The sequence below is a fragment of the Schistocerca nitens genome, chromosome 6 (genome assembly GCF_023898315.1).
Source record: "Schistocerca nitens isolate TAMUIC-IGC-003100 chromosome 6, iqSchNite1.1, whole genome shotgun sequence".
In the NCBI taxonomy this organism is placed as follows: Eukaryota; Metazoa; Arthropoda; class Insecta; order Orthoptera; family Acrididae; genus Schistocerca; species Schistocerca nitens.
In genome coordinates this window covers 152,962,718-152,983,660 of record NC_064619.1, presented here as the reverse complement: position 1 = coordinate 152,983,660, position 20,943 = coordinate 152,962,718, and the positions used below count along the sequence as shown (strand labels likewise).

Here is a 20,943-nt window from a genome sequence, read left to right as displayed (position 1 = left end):
GTATTGGCGCTCACTGTATTGCAGTAGTTCGCATAACGAAGATTTTTGTGAGGTAAGTGATTCATGAAAGTTATAGGTTATTGCTAGTCAGGACCATTCTTTTGTAGGGATTATTGGAAGTCAGATTGCGTTGCGCTAAAAATATTGTGTGTCAGTTTAGTGTTGATCATAATAAGTAAAGAGAGTAACGTCTGAGTACGTTCAGTTTTGCTCAGCTGTTTGAAAAGCAAATAATGTAAGAGGTTTATCAGCACAGTCATTCATACCATATGAAACGTCCCCTTAGAAAAATTTATGAATGACTTGCATTATTTGCTTTTCAAACAGCTGAGCAAAACTGAACGTACTCAGACATTACTCTCTTTACTTATTCTGATCAACACTAAACTGACACACAATATTTTTAGCGCAACGCAATCTGACTTTCAATAATCCGTACAAAAGAATGGCCCTGACTAACAATAACCTATAACTTTCATGAATCACTTACCTCACAAAAATCTTCGTTACGCGAACTACTGCAATACAGCGAGCGCCAATACTGCCAGCTAAATAAAAGATTCTAACTACTGAAGTCACTTAACTACTGATAGGCATAGTTAGCAAATGAAAGATTTTGATAAAGAACAAACAATGTATTTACCTATATATATATATATATATATATATATATATATATATATATATATATCAGTTCATGACAGCCAGTCTTACAAATTTACTGTCTCTGATGGACCCACGTCCAGATCATCCGCTCTCAAAACTCCGCCATCTCTCTCCCCACATCCACCACTGCTAGCGGCTCACCTCCAACTGCGCAACGCTACACGCTGTTAACATCCAACTGCCCAACACTATAATAGCAAACAACAATGCAAAGCAGCCACAGACTGCACACAGCACAGCCAGTGATTTTCATACAGAGCGCTACGTGGCGTTACCAACATAAAAACCTAAACAGCCTACTTACAATAGTTTCCATTTCACCCTTCGTCGAAGTGCAATCGTACGTGGTTCCAATATTTTACTTCATTTATGTATATAACTTGATCATATTAAGACCTTCAGACTATCTCTTACACAATACTAGGGAGTTAGAAATACTTTATTTTCAAAAAAAAAAAAAAAAATACGAGTAGTTACTTATAAATGTCGATAGTATTAATATAATAAAAAGTAATAGTAAGTAAAATTTGATAAATAGTAATATTGCCAAGAATGTATAAAGTATTTTCTAAGATTTTATTAAACAGAATAGACACAACATTAGACAGTCATTTAGGTGAATATCACGGTGGTTTTAGGAAGGGAAGGTCAGGCTCTTCGCCACATATTACTTAATTCAAAGGACATTGTATTTACGTTTGTGGATTTCAGAAAGGCTTTTGATTCTGTTGACAGAGAAACTATAGGTAAAATAACTCGAGAATTTGGCGTAAAGCCTAAACCGACAAACCTAACCCGTGAAACACTTACATGTACAGTCTGCAAAGGCTGAAATTTCACAGCCTTTCAAAATAAAGACAGCGGTACGACAAGCTGACGGTCTATCCCCAATTCTTTTTAATAGTATGTTAGAGGAAACAGAGAGATTTTGGAACAAAATACTTACTGTACGCAACATCTCGCTTATTAGGTTAGGAAGGGGAAGCAAAAATATCCAAATCAATTGTCTTGCATTTGCAGATGATTTTGCTATACATTACGCTAGTGTGGCATCTGCTATAACACAAAAAACCTCTTAGAAGAAATAGCCTAAAGGACTGGCTTAAGAATTTCTACAGAAAAAACAAAATTTGTAACAAACTTTAAGGATGGTACAAAATTCCTGAAAACAGATATAGAGAGAGTAAAAAAAATTAAATATCTAGTGGAGACAATTCAAGAAAATGCTTTGGAAAAATCTGCAATAGAGGATAGGTTGCATAAAATGTGGAGAGCATATGGTATAACCAAAGACCTCTACAATAAAAAGTTCTAATGTAAAAATAGGTGTTACAACACAGCAGTGAAGGCAGAATGTCTATATGCAAGCGAATTCTTGGCATTAAACTATAATTGAGATAAATTAGAAGAAGAAAGGTGAATTACAAGGAAAATATTAGTACCAATAAACACAGCAGAAGGTTGGAAATTACGAAGTAATGCTGTAATATACCAAAATGTAAAAAAATATTCCAAACGTAATGAGATAAAGAATACATGCTTTTTGGACATTATGCAAGACAGCAGATTAACAAATAATATTTTCAAATGTTTGTGAAGTAAGAAGTCCAAAACAAGCTGGATCAGTGAACTAAAAGAGGATTTAGAGAGAAACAACATAAAAACAGAAATTATAAACAATAGAGCCTTTCAGGGAAAAGTATTCGAAATGGAGGGACTCCAAGGGAGGGTAGCTAAAAAGACTGGTTCAAAATGGTCTGAATACAGAAAGAAGTAACATGGTGAACTGATGAAAACATACTGTAAGAAAAGAAGAACATAGAACGAGGAACTGAAATTAGAACGTGATAGTCAGATGGCCTATTTCCAGTAATATATATATATATATATATATATATATATATATATATATATATATATATGACGCCGCGGCTCGCTTGGCGTTAAAAAATCCTTTACTACTCCTGCGACGGTCAACATGATAACCGATGTCGGTCTCGTCGGGTCTGCAGACAGATAATGCAGTCACCTATACACAATATTTCCGCTATCCATCTCGCCGGCGAGATTAGCATGCAGCGTTCTTATCTGAAGAAAGCGGCCACATGGACTGTAGAAATATTGTATCTAAATGACTTCATAATCCGGCTGCTTCCCCAACAGGAATATCATCAATAATAGTGGTAGCAGCAGATACAAGATTATAGGTCATCTCAAATGATGTTTTCTGGCAGAAGGAGTTTTGAAGGGGAGAAATTTATGCAGACTGCATTAGCTAAGTGCTTAAAGAGGAAGGTGTGGTTAGAAACAGTGGTACTCTAATAGCTGTAATGGAGTAACGAGTGTGTACAAAACAAAGACAGACATTCTTGTAGTTTTAGAAGATATGTCATTAAACAGGAGATGTTATTCATTTCTTTGATGTTAAAGGGAAATCATTCCAGAATAGGGTTTCTGATACCGAAAAGGCTTCGCAATAGCTATTGGACGATGGAGTAGGACAAAAAGGATTTTGCTCTGATGGTAACGAATGTTTCTGCCGTGTTGTTCCGGCAAGAGCGTTAAGGTAGAAGAGAGGTATGAGATACTTTATATGTTGATAACACGGTAGAGGAGAGATAGTGTATGGATATATCTGCACTTGTCTGCAATTAGCTAGGATATCTGTGCATAAGACGGTGAAATATATTTAAAAATCGAATGTCACAGGAATTCTGTTCGCCGGCAGTCATCGCAAGTTCTAAGCGCTGTGAGCCTTCCTAAGAATCAAGTTGCAGAATAAAATCGCTGTAATCAACAATTTGAAGTTAAAATCATTTGTACGGCTTTCGTTTTCAGATGGAGAGGGGATTGCTTATATTTTTGAAGGGCATGCAGAGATGGTAATAATTTCTCGTACATCGCAGTTACAAGTTCAGCCCTGTTTAGATTTTCAATTTTACCCTAGACTCTTCGCCGAAAGAGAGATACATATATTTATCCAATTTAGAATAAAATATGACGATATACTCCCGATATTTCGGGCTAATGAGCCTAGAATAAGCAATCAGGAGCGCATGGTTTTGGATAGATTGAGTTTTAACTCTATATTGTGTGCCTGTTTTGATTATGCGTACTGGTGAGCACTTAAGTTCTCGATAGCCGTCTTCCAGTTGACTGGTTTTTCGCTTACGAGGAGACCACCCACGTGTAATCCAAAACTCAAGTATTTTTTGGCCAAAGCAGTTCGATGCAAAACTCAAAAATTATCAAGAAAAACGATTTTGAATTTTTCTAAACAATTTTTATTCCCTATAGGTAGCCGGCCGCAGTGGCCGTGCGGTTAAAGGCGCTGCAGTCTGGAACCGCGAGACCGCTACGGTCGCAGGTTCGAATCCTGCCTCGGGCATGGATGTTTGTGATGTCCTTAGGTTAGTTAGGTTTAACTAGTTCTAAGTTCTAGGGGACTAATGACCTCAGCAGTTGAGTCCCATAGTGCTCAGAGCCATTTGAACCAACCCTATAGGTAAGGCGGTTTTCACGACGGACTGTGCTGGTCAGTTCCGCTTCGCCGTGGTATTTGCAAGCCATGAATAGAAGAAGTTTACTCTGCGTTCTGTGCAAACATTTAGTGTTTATTCGTTATCTTTCTGTTATCGTGTGTCGTGTTCTTTTGTGGTAGCGTTTTCGGCCACATGTTAGTCACGATGTTATCAAGAATGTTTTCCCAGAAAAAGCACAATCAGTTTCGAATTCGACAAGGCAACAAGAAATGTTCAACGAAGTTCATTAGAAGTGCACGATAGTGGAAGTAATTGATATCACATCAGATCAATTTCACACTGCTCACTGTGGCACGAAGCTCTACCGCTTTTTCGTGAAGCTCTTGAACCCTGTGTTGTTGGAAATGATTTCTCTCAAAAACGGAGGGAAAACAATTCCGCCACCGTGACGCCTCTGTGAGTACTTCATAATTTCAAACGCTGACCTAGAGCACAAAAAAGTACGCTTCTTTACCCTGTCTCCTGAGGTTGAGAACTGTTACTTGTAAGATTTTAAATAAGTATGAATGAGTGAAACAAATCCATAATGAACGTTGGTCTAGCCAACATCAATTGCCCTGTTTTAGCGGCATCAGATCGGTTGAAATGCGTGTCAGGCAGAATATTCCCTCTCATTTAACGGTTTATGGATAAAAGGTGCATGTTACTTACGGTCCACTGATACGAACTTGTTTTATCTGTAATGAATGTGGCCATCAAAGAACGGTTTTCGCAAGACGAGCCTTCGTTTCAAAAGATTCGTTAGACCAACGCAGGGAACTGATCGTCGCTGAACTTGTGATGGTGAAACAAGTGATGGATACGGAAGCCAAAACTACCATGTGCAGGTTTTCCCTGTTACCCTCAAAACTGGTAGCAGGAAAACCACCTATTATAGCTGATGTGCAGCCATTAGAAAACAAGAGGCGTCGACTGTGAGACGGAAGCAGCACAGACGAAGAAGTACTTGATTTAGAACAAATCGAGCGGAAAGAGGGAGCGAAACCGGTAACTGAAACGGACGTTTCAAAAACTACAGAATAGCAGTCTAGGAAGCAGCAGAAGAAGTCACACCGACCAACATGCAAGCGGCTCTTGAACCACAACAGGCAGCGGACAATACAGGGTGGTCCATTGATACTGACCGGGCCAAATATCTCACGAAATAAGCGTCAAACGATAAAACTACAAAGAACGAAACTTGTCTAGCTTGAAGGGGGAAACCAGATGGCGTTATGGTTGGCCCGCTATATGGTGCTGCCATGGGTCAAACGGATATCAACTGCGTTTTTTTTAAACGGGAACCCCCATTTTTTATTACATATTCGTGTAGTACGTAAGGAAATATGAATATTTTAGTTGGACCACTTTTTTCTCTTTGTGATAGATGGCGCTGTAATAGTCACAAACATATGGCTCACAATTTTAGACGAATAGTTGGTAACAGGTAGATTTCTTAAATTAAAATACAGAACGTAGGTACGTTTGAACATTTTATTTCGGTTATTCCAATGTGATACATGTACCTTTGTGAACTTATCATTTCTGAGAACGCATGCTGTTACAGCGCGATTACCTGTAAATACCACATTAATGAAATTAATGCTCAAAATGATGTCCATCAACCTCAATGCATTTGGCAATACGTGTAACGACATTCCTCTCAACAGCGAGCAGTTCGCCTTCCGTAATGTTCGCACATGCATTGACAATGCGCTGACGCATGTTGTCAGGCGTTGTCGGTGGATCACGATAGCAAATATCCTTCACCTTTCCCCACAGAAAGAAATCCGGGGACGTCAGATCCGGTGAACGTGCGGGCCATGGTATGGTACTTCGACGATCAATCCACCTGTCATGAAATATGCTATTCAATAGCGCTTCAACCGCACGCGAGCTATGTGCCGGACATCCATCATGTTGGAAGTACATCGCCATTCTGTCATGCAGTGAAACATCTTGTAGTAACATTGGTAGAACATTACGTAGGAAATCAGCATACATTGCACCATTTAAATTGCCACCGACAAAATGGAGGCCAATTATCGTTCCTCCCATAATGCCGCACCATACATTAACCCGCCAAGGTCGCTGATGTTCAACTTGTCGCAGCCACTGTGGACTTTCCGTTGCCCAATAGTGCATATTATGCCGGTTTACGTTACCGCTGTTGGTGAATGACGCTTCGTCGCTAAATAGAACGCGTGCAAAAAATCTGTCAACGTCCCGTAATTTCTCTTGTGCCCAGTGGCAGAACTGTACACGACGTTCAAAGTCGTCGGCATGCAATTCCTGGTGCATACAAATATGGTACGGGTGCAATCGATGTTGATATAGCATTCTCAACACCGACGTTTTTGAGATTCACGATTCTCGTGCAATCTGTCTGCTATAATGTGCGGATTAGCCGCGACAGCAGCTAAAACACATACTTCGGCATCATCATTTGTTGCAGGTCGTGGTTGACGTTTCACATGTGGCTGAACACTTCCTGTTTCCTTAAATAACGTAACTATCCGGTGAACGGTCCGGACACTTGGATGATATAGTCCAGGATACCGAGCAGCATACATAGCACACGCCCGTTGGGCATTTTGATCACAATAGCCATACATCAACACGATATCGACCTTTTCCGCAATTGATAAACGGTCCGTTTTAACACGGGTAATGTATCACGAAGCAAATACCGTCCGCACTGGAGGAATGTTACGTGATACCACGTACTTATACGTTTGTGACTATTACAGCGCCATCTATCACAAAGCGAAATAAGTGGTGTAACTAAAACATTCATATTTCTTTGCGTACTACACGAATATGTAATAAAAAATGGGGGTTCCTACTTTTAAAAAAACGCAGTTGATATCCGTTTGACCTATGGCAGCGCCATTTAGCGGGCCGACCATAACCACATCTGGTTTCCCCCTTCAAACTAGACGAGTTTCGTTCTTTGTAGTTTTTTCGTTTGACGCTTATTTCGTGAGATATTTGCCCCGGTCACTATCAATGGACCACCCTGTATACACAGCACGCGCCACAGCAAGTCGCCAAAACAAAACAAGCAGATCAGCAAGTACGAACTCTCGATAAGCAAAACAAAGAAAGCAGTGAAGCAGGAAACTAAAGGGAAAGCGTAAGCAAGTTGTCTGCAGAGGAGAATACGTCTGCGACACAGGCCAGAAGCGACACAAGAATAGATGGACTCCGATATCCGTAACACCCTCCATCTGCCGAGATATTCCTGCCTGGCAGATGACACAGAAATATAATCCAGCCAAATGTCAGTCCAGTACGGAAGAAAAACAAATTCGGAGCCTCCAAATATGTCATTATTGCTGCTCAGAGAAAAAAAGTCCCAATCTGAAACTCAAATAGAGGCTGAAGAGACTAGGATTGTTTTCTTCCTTTCCGCAACTCAAGGATTCGGAGCTTCACAAATAGCAGCAGAGCTCTCTGTCAAGCAGTGTGAACTTGATCTGATGCGGTTCCAATTACTTCCACGATCCAGTCATACACTTTTAACGAATTTGGTCGAACATTTCTTGTCGCCTTCTTTAACTCGAAACTAAGTCTGCATTTTCTGGGAAACATTCTTGATATAATCATCACTATTTTTTCCCTATTTATTGACTTTCGGGACATACTCGCACTGCCATCACATCAGTGGAATATCACTTCTGACGACACGAACGTAAGAACAGCACAGCACACAGTCCCCGAGCGGATAAAACCTCCAACCCGGTCGGGAACCGAACCCGGGTCCCTTCGGTTAGCAATCCGCTGCGCTGACCACTCACCTACTGAGGCGGACACCATGACAAACAGGCGGCCGGAACCGTTAACGCAGAAGAACAAAAAGTGATAACACAAAGACAACGAGTAAACACTAAATGGTTGCACGGAACGCAGAGTACGCAAGTACTATCCCTGTCATGCAAATGCGGACGTCCAAGCTGCGTGCCGTTGCACTGATTCAGCCACGCAGCTCGTCATGAAACTCGCCTTTACTGTAGAGAATTATAGTTCCTCGAAAAAATTCGAGGTCAATTTTCTTGAGAACTTTTGCGAGTTGCATCGAAATGCTTAGAAAGATTGAAATTTTTCTGAACTTCACGTAGCATAAATATAAAAGTAACAAAAATCTGATTGCCGGATGGCCTCCTTGTTAGATATACATCTACATAAATACTCCGCGAACCACCGTACGGTGCATGGTGGAAGATACCTTGTACCACTACAAGTCATTGCCTGTCCCGTTCCACTCGTAAATAAAACGAGGAAAAAACGATTGTCTGAAAGTCTCCGTAAGAGACCTAATTTCCCCCATCTTATCCTCGCGGTCCTTAACAAAATGTCTGCTGGCAGCAGTAGAATCATTCTGCCGTCAGCTTCAAATGCGGGTTCTCCAAATTCCAACTAGCACACGGAACCAAGAGCACAGCACGATGCGACAGCCAGGCCCTTGTTAAACACTCAGCGGAAGAACTCATTGGCGCGGCCTATTGCCGCTGGCAAGGAAACATCTGGGTCAGGCATTCAGCCCATACAATGCTCCGAGCACACCGTCTGTGGTACCTTTACACACTACTTTGTTGTGAGACCTACGCTATCTCATCCGTGTCCATATATTTTTCTGCTGCCATGGATACTGAAATGGTGATTATCCGTAAGTGAACGTGAAAGAGGTAAACAATGAAATAGTTAACTATGGATCAATACAACAAGTATATTAATTCTCGTCCGTATCTAAAGGAGCTTCAAGTATATAAGAAGTTACTTATTTCAGTAATTATAACTCATCAAAAAGTTAGTATTTTTATTTGCAGAAAATGTCATCATTTATCACGGTAGTTAATTCATTTTTGCTTAAAATATTGAAAGAAAAGCAATGAATCTACATGTTACTAACCTTTCTCTGTTAACTAAGTTAGTGACTTATTTTTATTCAGATGTTTGCCATAGGAAGAAACTCTCTTGTTCAGTTCAATACTATTTTTGTAGTATATTAATGCATATAGCTTTCAGACACTTATCGAAATATCTACGGCTGTTCTGAAATATTACTAGACGGTTGTGGTCAAAATAAATCTGATGAGCCTCACATAAAAAAATCCACTTAGGAGTTCATAAGAGTTCTGGTAACACACAAAATTTTGATATGAAGACCACGATTTCCTGTCATCAGGTTAAGTAGATGGCAAGTCTACCGTTAAATCTACAGCTGTACGCATGTCATAAACAAATAGTCGGACAGATGGGGGCATTCTGAATAAAAAGTAACAGATTTGTGGGTCTGGAGTTGAAACCCATGTGCCACAGAAACTTTTACAAATAAATTTCGGTGAACCTAATTAAAATCCTTTCTGGTACCTCAGAAAATTAACACAGGTGGTAGCAACGCGATATATTTATCCTCATCGAGGTAAATTAGATTATGCTCTGAGGAAGGCCACCGCATTGCAGTCGAAACGTCGAATATTTTATTATTCCAGTGTTTAAAGTATTTTATGTGGTGACGAGCCAGTACTCCCACGAGTATTTCAACGCGATTCAAACCAGCTGCGGAAATGGATGAAGTCCATTGCATTCAACCTCATCGACAGACAGGAGGTTCATCCAGTAATTAGTTCCACAGAGAGCCGGTTTTTTCCCGTAATAGTCTTCCTATTGTAATTGTTCAACTTTGTTCTTCTCTTAATCGTAATACTGGAAATCGAGTGAGATGGCAGAGAAACGCTTTGCTTATGTTCAAAACAGTCACGACTCGTTTCCTGTCCTCTCGTCATTATTTAGGACTTCGAGCAGAACACACCATATGGAATGTAGTGCCGCACATCTTAACACGAACACCAAGTTCTGTTAGTATTTCATAGCGGAACCTTTTTTTTAAGGAAAGTACCAGGAGACGTAAAAGACAATGGAGCAGCAGTTTTAGTAATTGTTTTCATAATTTTACAGTAAACAATGCTTTTTGGAACGCTGTGGTATTAGCAATGAGACAGACTTACGAAGGCTCTATTCCTGCCACTTATTCGAGACAGTGTTTAATGAGTAATCTGATCTAAACTGAGGCTTTACATTTTTTACAAACAAAAATTACAAAACAAAACAAAAAACAGCATCGATACGAAAAGGTATTTTAAGACCAAAATTTTATTATACTGCTGTACTAGTAAATTGAATACATAACTAAGTGATATTCATAGGCAAAACTCTAGAAACAGAGACTTTACTCTTCAAATTTATTGTTCTTACCTGAAACAACCTTATCAAGATACGGCATGTTCATAACGTCATCATACGTCAACTGCCCATTAGATTTTTGTATAGTCTCATCGACCTCCTGTTGTAATTTCTTCTGAATGTCTGGATTGAGCGCTAGCTCGTGCAACGCAAAGCTCATCGTCGTTGAGGATGTCTCGAAACCAGCCAGGAAAAATACTGCGCACTGTGCTGCAAGCTGCCCAGTGTTTAGCTTTATGTCCTCTGTAAACATAGAAAGGTGGAACATGAGACATTGTGAACTGACGCAAGTGGTTCGTTTTAACTAGTGTAGAACCCCTTTAAGAAGCTATTAACAATGAACTAATACTGTTATTATATGTTTATACGGATTGCTAAACGTCCGGGATAATTATCCTTGTGGTTTCACTTTCAAAAAATTTAATAAACACATTTACGTATCAGTAAATGACTCCAAAGCAGCCAACCGGTTGCAACAAAATGTGATTTTATTCAACCTTTGACCATGCCTTTTATGGATCTTATTCAGAAACGCTTGTGAGTAAAACTTTGCGTTGGAAAAACACCAAATACTGAAGCGATGTGACATTTGCCCAATGAAAATATGCTGTCGGCGAACATCATTTACACATTATTAAATATACTGGCCCCTATGATTAGGGCTTGTCGTGTTACAATAGTTAAAATTCACAAATAAAAAGATCAAATGAAATGTCAGGTCATGTTATGAGCTGACTACCACACGTGGGCCAGCCGCGGTGGCCGAGCGGTTCTAGACGCTACAGTCCGGAACCGCGTGACTGCTACGGTCGCAGGGTCGAATCCTGCCTCGGGCATGGGTGTGTGTGATGTCCTTAGGTTAGTTAGGTTTAAGTAGTTCTAAGTTCTAGGGGACTGATGACCTCAGATGTTAAGTCCCATAGTGCTCAGAGCCATTTGAACCACTCGTGGCCCGACACCTCAGACGACTTGCCCAGCAGCTAGCAGCCCACGTTTCCCTTCCCGTGAAGGCATCCCAGGCGCTAAGATGCCTCTCACCGCTTTCAGCAGTACTCTTTATTCTACAGATGTTTCCGTTTGTCGTTCCACTGGAATTATTGTCATTGGCTATTCTCTTGTTAATCAAATTATGACGTCGATTCTCTCTAATGGTATCAGTTCCGCTTATATTTATCTTATGTTTATTTTCTCCATATGTACAGTGGTTCTGCAACAGCATACAAGAACTTAAAGAAGAGTGGAAATATTATGAGTTTTTGAGACAGCTTCAATACATAATAAAATTTTAACTTACTAGTGTTACTTCTTTCCAAACTATAGAGTAACTTACTTGAACTAGCCGCCTTTTGTTGATCTTCCTCGGCTACCCTCTGGTCGTCACGCAAATTCATGAGAAGTTGCAAGAAATCCCCTCTTGATATTTTTTGAGCGTCTCGGTAGTTCATGGTGTCCTTCACCAAATTAGTGAAATATCTGTCCACGTCTAAAGGTACAGAATGGATCTAAAGTGAAAAAATAGGAAAATTAATGCTCAAAACTAGTTTACAGTCTAAAACATTGCAAAGCACTGATAGAACTTACTTGCCTTCTGAACGGAGACTTTACCAACTTATACACCACATCTAATTTTTTTCTAATCATTTAAATATTTTATTAACGAACAGGCCTTATAGCCTCCGTCAACTCTTAGGCGTTAAACTCTAAATAACGTCGGAATCGAAACAACTAGCGAGTAACCGGAATCAATGTCTCAGTGTGTTCCAATGATGGATGGCGCAGCAGCTTCGTCAATATTTCTAAAGTTGTCTAAGTTACCATCTAACTTGTGCTTTTCTCACATCTCGAAGCTATTCTCAATAGTGACAAATTACATCAACGTTACCGTGAAGAGTTGTAATTCACAACCTTACAAGTGTATGTGTCCTTCGTAGAATCAATGGGGTACAGTAGATGTTTTATTTTATCCCCAGCTGTTTATTTGAATTACACTGTAGGAAATACAGCAGCCAGGTCGCAAGTTTCGGGCCTGGGCGTATCGTCAGCTTGTACTTTCTGAAGTCATTCACAGTTGTCTTTACCTGGCCGGATAATAACGACATTATTTTATCCATTTTGGTTGGACAACATCGTAGACTTTTTTAATTATTCTGTAGGAAATACTGCAACTTACTGAAGTGCTAGCTTCAGCTATTGAAAATAATACTTGCTATAACATTTAACAAAAATTGTCTAGCTGTAAAAGTGATTCTAAAATACATCAAAGTGAACATAAAGAACAACAGTAAAAGTACACATCTAGCAAAGGACACAAGTGTAAAACTTGCAAGAGTTCAACGCTACCATCTGACTGAGCTCAGACCAGAAACTAATAATGGTATAATAAAATCTTTCCAAGAAAAAATGTGGCCTCGTTGCAGTATTTCCTACAGTATAATTTACAAATATTCTTTTATTAAAAACGCTGCCAACGTTTTATCAATCTCAGTTAGTTATAACAATGAACCCTTTATTCCATTCTTATAATCTCTCGAAATATTAGTTACATATATCAGCAACCGGAGATGTTACGGCTTTGATATAATCACCTTTTTAGTTTTTAAATACATACTATCTTTTACGATGCACGAGATGAAGAAATACTCTCTTAAACGCCTTTGTTTGAAAATGTTTTTTTCTGCCTGACTGTATAGCCCTGTGCGCCATTACTCATACTCAACCCTCAGATTTGTTTCTTGAATAAATACTTTCATTAATCTAAACATAAACAATTAAGTACTTTACATGTTACTAACAGAGTAATACTTGATAACCTACTCTTCTTCGTGATGGAAGCTCTTGACTGAACATCGTCCAAAAATACTAACTTTGGTGCTCAACCGACACATTGATAACCAATTGTCAGCATATCACATCACAAACTTCTTTTTGTGGGGAACATCTTTCTCAATACCCTTTCGACTACGGGCCATCGTTACGAACAGCCACATGTTTAACAGAGATAAATGCGAAATTGCGTGCCCAGTGCATTCATCAGGGCATGCAATGTCTGCATTCGTGAGAGCATGTGAAGTTGCCGGCGAATTGATGTTCACCACGGCGACGTTATTTTAAGATCCAAAGGCTCTTCTAATAGACAAAATATTGAAGAGTTGCTTCATAAAAGTCGTCTGTGGTCAACAACATCAGCTGGTGACTGTCACCTACCGATTTGTGGGTCGTAGGCACCCAGGCAAGAACCCAGCAGCACTGCATGCTGGAACAGCACAAATCTCTCAGCACCGTGGTGGCAGAAGGAGGTAGATTAATGGAGACAGGTTCTCCTCAGCGATGAGTGCAGCCTTTGACTGTCGCTTGATGATCATCGTGGAAGAGTACGTCTCAAGTTACGCAGTCCCATGGGTACATTATGGTGCTAAGTCAGTCATGTTTAGGGCCAGTATCAAGTAGAAATGTATACCTCGCGTCGCTCTCTAGGATAACTTGAGCTCTGTGCAGTTTCGGGACAGGCGTTTCGACGATGTGTTCGTCTCTCGAGACGATAACGAGCGAGCACACCGTGTCCATTAAGGCAATATCTTCCCCCGGCAGACAGCAGTCAATCGAAGGGAGTGCTAAATGGTACCTCATGACATCGACTCGATAGAGCAGTCTTACAATTAGTTGGAACTTGCAGTGAACGTCGCGAGGAATGTTCTTCACACACTGGATGACCTCAAGAGAGTCACCACTGAAGAATCGGACAACATGTCGAAGAGTATTCAAGTACGACATAATACATGATATTAAATGTATTAACCAGTGTCATAACCAGGGTAAATGCCACCAGGGGCAAAATTCGACTTTCACCCACAACTTCCAACGTCTTTCCACATTTTTCTTTCCTTTTTAAGGTTTCGTGCTTCAGACCCTAAAAGCGGAGCCCTTATGGGATCACTTTGTTGTCTGCCCATCTGTCTGTCCTTCTGTCTGTCTGTCTGTCTGTCTGTCTGCCCGACTTTAAAAGCCCTTTACCTCAGGAACGGGTAGGTATGCTAAGGTCCACGGTCCCTTGGCGGTGTAAATCATTGAAGCTTCTAAGTCAAGTTTTAAGTTTTTCGCGCCTACTATTAATTCTGTTGTAGAGATTTAGGACAAGGCGCTCAGGGCACGAGGGGACACTTTCCCAAAAGCCAGATAGGTACGGCTTAACTAAGTATCTGCTTCACTTTGAAAGCGTTGTCCTATTGAAAGTCTGAGTGTCAGCAGTACGGATGCCGCTGAATCACTAACCCTTCGGGACTCTTGAGAAAAGCCCAGGCATTCGTATTACAAACAAGTGGGCTTGTACTTTGGTCGCCGCTTTCATTGCAACTCAGAATGCAGACAAACACTTGAAGCAACACCTAAAAGACTACAATCCGCTGGGGAGACAGTAGAAAACGCTGGAAGGTGTGACAACAAGGAACCAGCATGAGAATGAAGTGGAAGTTCCCTGATTGAACACCATCCCTGAAAGATACGAAATTTCACGTTGTACAACGACTGGAACGATTAGTTACACAGCATTGATCGTTCATTGGGTGAAACTGCAAATAAAAACCACCAATGACAAAGATGATATGATGGAAAATTTAGCATCCTGGAGGGCAGAATGGGGGAGGCCAGTAAGAAAACTGACAAGCAGGAACAGTCAAAGGTGCAGACAGCCAATGGACAGAATAAAATCATACGTCTGTCAGCGGGTAATGAATTCATGAGTCATTAATCGAGGAGTAATAAAGACATCAATGCAGAGATAGGCATGCCTTCTGGAGGCATGCCAACATACTGTATTGGCACAAAACAATAGGAGAACTTGAAGGAGACGTCAGAGGCCAGAACTGCAACAAGGCCTCATGGTGTCATCAGTCAGGCGCCGTCAGTGACCCTCCAGCTTAGTGGACGTCTGCAACTTTCGCGGCACTGCCGTCCGTGTGGTGCAACCAGGCCGGCAACCAAGAAGAAATGCAGCTCGACCTACTACCAATTGCGACAGCACGTCATTGCCTTCACTCGAGATACATGGATTGGTGTGACACGCTAACGTCGCGCCTTCCGCAACTGTCAACGCAAGCAGTATTTAACCACGCCCGTACCAGCTCCTCACGGTTCAGCCGCCTGTCCAGTCTGTGTCCGTCTGCACCGTTGCCTTATCTCTGCTGCCGCCGGGCCGCGCAGGAGGGACCTCTGCTTGTCTGCTCAGCTCGGGCAGCCGACACCGCTCCAGCCGCCGCCTCCTCGGGATCGCTCGCCATTGCCAGAATCCAGTCAGCAGTTCGGGGTCAGATGTTGGGCAGCACTGCGACCTTCCGCTACGTCGGCCGACGTCACCCGCTGCCTGCTCCGCACCCCAGCCAGACCACGTGCGACGCCCTCACCGTCGCCAAGTCAGCGCTCTCCTGTCTACCCCACTGGCCATGCCTACGCCTGCCGCACGGCGCAAGGCTTGTTCATGTTCAAGGAGGAATCAAGTTGAATGGTTGAATAAAGAACTGTGTTTATGTTCACCGATGATCTGGCTGCCGCTTACCTACACGCCTCACTTGTCTCCCAAACCATCTACGGACACTACCACATCCACAGGAAGAGTCTAACCCATCTTGTCAAGTAAGAACTGTTCATGTTTAACTCTTGAGTTGCGCCCCAGCCCCCAGTTACACTGCACTGCACATTTTGGCACCCGACTTTGGCCGATTGTCCTTGCACCTACTATAATATTGTCACTTCACTTTCTGGACTTAGAACAAGAACACCACTTTCATTCCGACATCTATCGTCACTTTGTGACACGCTCATTTTCCGCTCCACGGTCCGCCTGCTTAGCTGAGTGGTAACGTGTTTGTCTACCATGCAGTGGGCCCGGTTTCGATTCCCGGCCGGATTGTGGATCTTCCCCTGTCGTGGACTGGATATTGTGTTGTCCTCATCATCCTTCATTATCATCACCTACGCGCAAGTCGCCCAATGTGATGTGGCGTCGACTGAAATAAGACTTGCAGCTCGGTGGCCGAACTTCCCTCTTAGGGTTCCCGGCCAACAACGCCACCTGATCATTTCATTTCCATTCCAGGTTGAATGAACATTCGATGCAGTACGATGTTCACATTTTTATACATCTGAGTGCACTTTCTCGCCTGGCAACCTCCAAATATTACGGCAAAATGGAAATGAGCGTTTGGCGTCATTGGCCGGGAGGCCCCTTGCGGGGGAGGTCCGGCCGCCTTGGTTCAGGTCTTATTACATTCGACGCCACATTGGGCGACCTGCGCGCCGGGTGGGGATGAAATGATGATGAAGACAATACCCAGTCCCCGAGCGGAGAAAATCTCCGACCCAGCCGGGAATCGAACCCGGGCCCGTAGGACGGCACCCCGCCACGCTGACCACTCAGTTATCGGGGCGGACAACATTACATTGACACCACCTTTGCGAGACTAGGATTGCAGACAACAGTCACCAAGAGCACACGGTGTCTGCCGTCGGGGCTACGCTACACGTGAAGGACTAGGCCGAAGGTCAGCAATCATGCAAGAAGGTAGGGGCTGAGAAGCCCAGGACGTCGCCACAAAGGTGTAGAGCACAGAGGATGAACGCTGCCGGCTGTCAAGCTGCTGCCACACAAACGATGAGGGCCGATCGACGCCTTCCCAATCCTGCATCTGCCACACGTGCTTTCGTGTAAGACAGGGTCAGCCACAGCGTGCAAAACGTCACGCATGCACAGTGTGCGTGCTAGGGCTGTCTCGGCACTACTCGGTACATCTCGGATTTGCTCGGTCCTTCTCGGTATAGCGCAACATTTAATTTAGCAGTGCGATGCGACACTTTCTTCTGGCATCCGGAGCAGCTTATTTTGTATGACACGACTTTCTTCAGCCCGGCACAAACGGGGTGTAACAGCTGTTTACGCTTCGCTATTTGTTCGTGGTATCAAAAAAATTCACATGTCCATTGACAATGCAAAGAGAGACAATCTAACGATCTATCGTCGCAATTCTTTAAAAATGAAAGGGAATCACAGCGTAGAAGGATGAGAACTCTTTTATTACGTAATCGCATAATCGTCGGGTGCCACTAACTTTGTTGTGAAATGGCATTACAAAACCATGCAGAAAGAATTTAAAGATTTAGTTCGAGATAAAAGAGCTAAAAATAATAACGATCGATAGACAATTTGTGCGGGTTCATTGTTCTTTACATCAAAAAGCACTTTGGGTTAAATATGAAGCATGGGTCACGTGATGGATTTGGTGGTGAGAATAGTAAATTCTCTGTAGACACAGCAATTATTGCATCGTCAGTTGCAACGGTTTTTGGTAGAAATGAACGAAGACTATAAGAGACGTTACATATTACTGCAAGAACAGTTAGTTATGTGAAAGTGCATGGTTGGAAAAAGTTTTCGATTTAAGAACCGCTATTGTTGAATTCCTGAAGGAAAATGAAAGCAAGAGCGAAATTTAGAAGATCAAGAATGGACTGCAGACCTTTTATTTTAAATAGAGTTGACTACAGACTGCCCTTAGTAAGCCACTGCAAAGTCAGAAGCAACTTATTTCTGATTACATCGCGGAAGTGGATGCATTTAAAAAGAAAACCGCATTGTGGAATGGACGACTACCGAAAAGGAACATTGTCCATTTCCCTAAGCCCATTAGCGTTAAAGAAAACGGGAATTTTGAACAATCCAGTGTGGCGTTGAAAGAATTGCAGGAATACCTTTCTAAACGTTTGAGGACACTGTCAGTCACACAACTATTTTTGGGTTGTTTCCGAGGCCGTTTGCCATTTAAGTTGAAGGCGCCCCTGTGCATCTGCGGGTGGAACTGGTACGTCTGAAATGTAATACGTGTTTAAAAGACGAATTCGTTAACTTTAAAACTATCCAGAAGACTTACGTTGTTTTAATTGCTAAGAGGTTGCAAACGCGATATCAATGTTTCGATCAATAAATGTGTGTGAAAGGCTTTTTTCAATTATGAAATCAAAGAAGTCACGATTACGTGGAAACCTGAGTGACGAAGAAGATCTGCGAATCTGTCTGCGTCCGTCCGTATGCTGACAGCGCGCTAAAAATAATCAAATAATACAAAAATTTGTTTTGTTTGTGATCTATGTTGTTGAGTAATGTGAAATATGAAACAAAGCTGCATGCCACATGAGGTACATTTGCATTTCCCCGCCCCCCCTCCCATCCTCCCCCCTATCATTTCCACTCTTCTGGCCCATACAGCATGGCGTGGTAGAGGGGTAAGTATGCAGTCGTGCAAGAGAGATTCGCGCACGTGCATGAACACCGCACGTGAGTTGAATTCTTGGCCGTCCTTGATGTAAAACTAACTCCACCGAGTGGTGAGATAAGATAATTAATTCCCTCCTTCTACTTGCTCAATTACTGAGTCGTGGCTATACAATGTGAAATCGGCCCTGAGAATAATGTTTGTATTTTTGATCTTATAACAATAAATGTAAATATTTAGTGTATCAATCTTTCAATTTGTTATTTTTCACAGTGACCTTACACGTCATTTCTCAATCAATTTCGGTTCGTCAAATTTTGGGGCCCAGTGTGGAGTGATTTGCAAATTAATTTTTATGATTCAATCACTTTCAATTTACTACACTATACACATGCGATCAAAAGTATCCGGACACCCCCAAAAACATACGTTTTTCATATTAGGTGCATTGTGCTGCCACCTGCTGCCAGGTACTCCATATCAGCGACCTCAGTAGTAACCAGGCATCGTGAGAGAGCAGAATCGGACACTCCGCGGAACTCACGGACTTCGAACGTGTTCAGGTGACTGTGTCATACGCCTTTACGCAATATTTCCACACTCCTAAACATCCCTAGGTCCATGTTTCCGATGTGATAGTGAAGTGGAAACATGAAGGGACACGTACAGCACAAAAGCGTTCAGGCCGATCTCGTCTGTTAACTGACTGAGACTGCCGACAGTTGAAGAGGGTCGTAATGTGTAATAGGCAGACATCTGTCCAGACAATCACACAGGAATTCCAAACTGCATCAGGATCCACTGCAAGTACCATGACAGTTAGGCGGGATGTGAGAAAACTTGGATTTCATGGTCAAGCGACTGCTCATAAGCCAAACGACGCCTCGATTGGTGTAAGGAGCATAAACTTTGGACGAATGAACAGTGGAAAAATATTGTATGGAGTGACGAATCACGGTACACAACGTGGCGATCCGATGGCAAGGAGTGGGTATGGCGAACACCCAGTGAACGTCATCAGCCAGCGTGTGTAGTGCCAACAGTAAAATTCGGAGGTGGTGGTGTTATGGTGTGGTGGTGTTTTTCATGGAGGGGGCATGCACCCCTTGTTGTTTTGAGTGGAACTATCACAGAGCAGGCTACATTGATGTTTAAGCACCTTTTGCTTCCCACTGTTGAAGAGCAATTCGGGGATGGCGACTGCATCTTTCAACACGATCGAGCACCTGCTCATAACGCACGGCCTGTGGCGGAGTGGTTACACGACAATAACGTCCCTGTAATGGACTGGCTTGCACAGAGTCCTGACCTGAATCCTATAGAACATCTTTGGGATGTTTTGGAACGCCGACTTCGTGCCAGGCCTCACCGACCGACATCGATGTCTCTCCTCAGGACAGCACTCCGTGAAGAATGGACTGCCATTCCCCAAGAAACCTTCCAGCACCTGACTAAACGTATGCCTGTGAGAATGGAAGCTGTTATCAAAGCTAAGGGGAGGCCAACACCACATTGAATTCCAGCGTGACCGATGTAGGGCGCCACGAACTTGTAAGTCATTTTCAGTCAGGTGTATGGATACTTTTGATCACATAGTGTACGTCGAAGAAGCAATCAGTTACATGCTCTGCATGACGTCAGCGGCCTTTCCCACGTGGCAGTCTTCAGGCGCTTCCTGTCGGCCCCTGGCGGAGGCCTGGACGGCGATTATCGTAGGCTATCGATCTCGCTCTCATAGGACAAATACAGAGTGATTATATTAGGTTGGTGCACTAGAACTAAAAGTTCCTAGTGTTTTTATTTTGCACGTTGGTATTCCGGTTGTTAGGAGATGATTTATTTACTGTCATTTATTATTTGCAGTTCATGGCTACTAAACGAGAGGAGCTGTGGATGCTAGAAAACGGAGTGCCAAGGGGAGAAATCGGAACACTTCCGACATATTCTTCTATTTGAGTTCAGTAGAGGATAGCACTAGCGGAGGAAGCCAGAAACATTTGCGCCGTGTATGGGGATAATGCCATTGCACAGAGCACGGCAATAAAAGGCTTTTCTCGTTTTAAGGAGGCTCGTTTTAACATTAGTGACTCTCCACGTTCAGGAAGACCTTCGGGGTTTTATGAAGATCGTTCAAACGCATTAATCCACAAAGATCCAATCCAGTGTACTCGAGAACTGGCAGATGTGATCAACTGTAATCATTCCACCATCGTACGACATTTACTTGCAATCAGGAAGGTTCAAAAACCGAA

At 42.4% G+C, this 20,943-nt stretch overlaps 1 protein-coding gene across 4 annotated transcripts in view; it reads right to left on the bottom strand.

Annotated features, from left to right (window-relative positions):
- LOC126262663 (probable cytochrome P450 6a14) overlaps positions 1-20,943 on the bottom strand; it is a 103,463-nt gene that overhangs the window by 8,142 nt on the left and 74,378 nt on the right. For all 4 annotated transcript variants that reach the window (XM_049959434.1, XM_049959436.1, XM_049959433.1 and 1 more), the window contains exons 4-5: positions 11,764-11,935; positions 10,446-10,676 (exon numbers count right to left, since the gene is read on the bottom strand). In XM_049959434.1, coding sequence (XP_049815391.1) covers positions 10,446-10,676; positions 11,764-11,935 — 403 coding nt within the window. The remainder of the gene's footprint in view (positions 1-10,445; positions 10,677-11,763; positions 11,936-20,943) is intronic.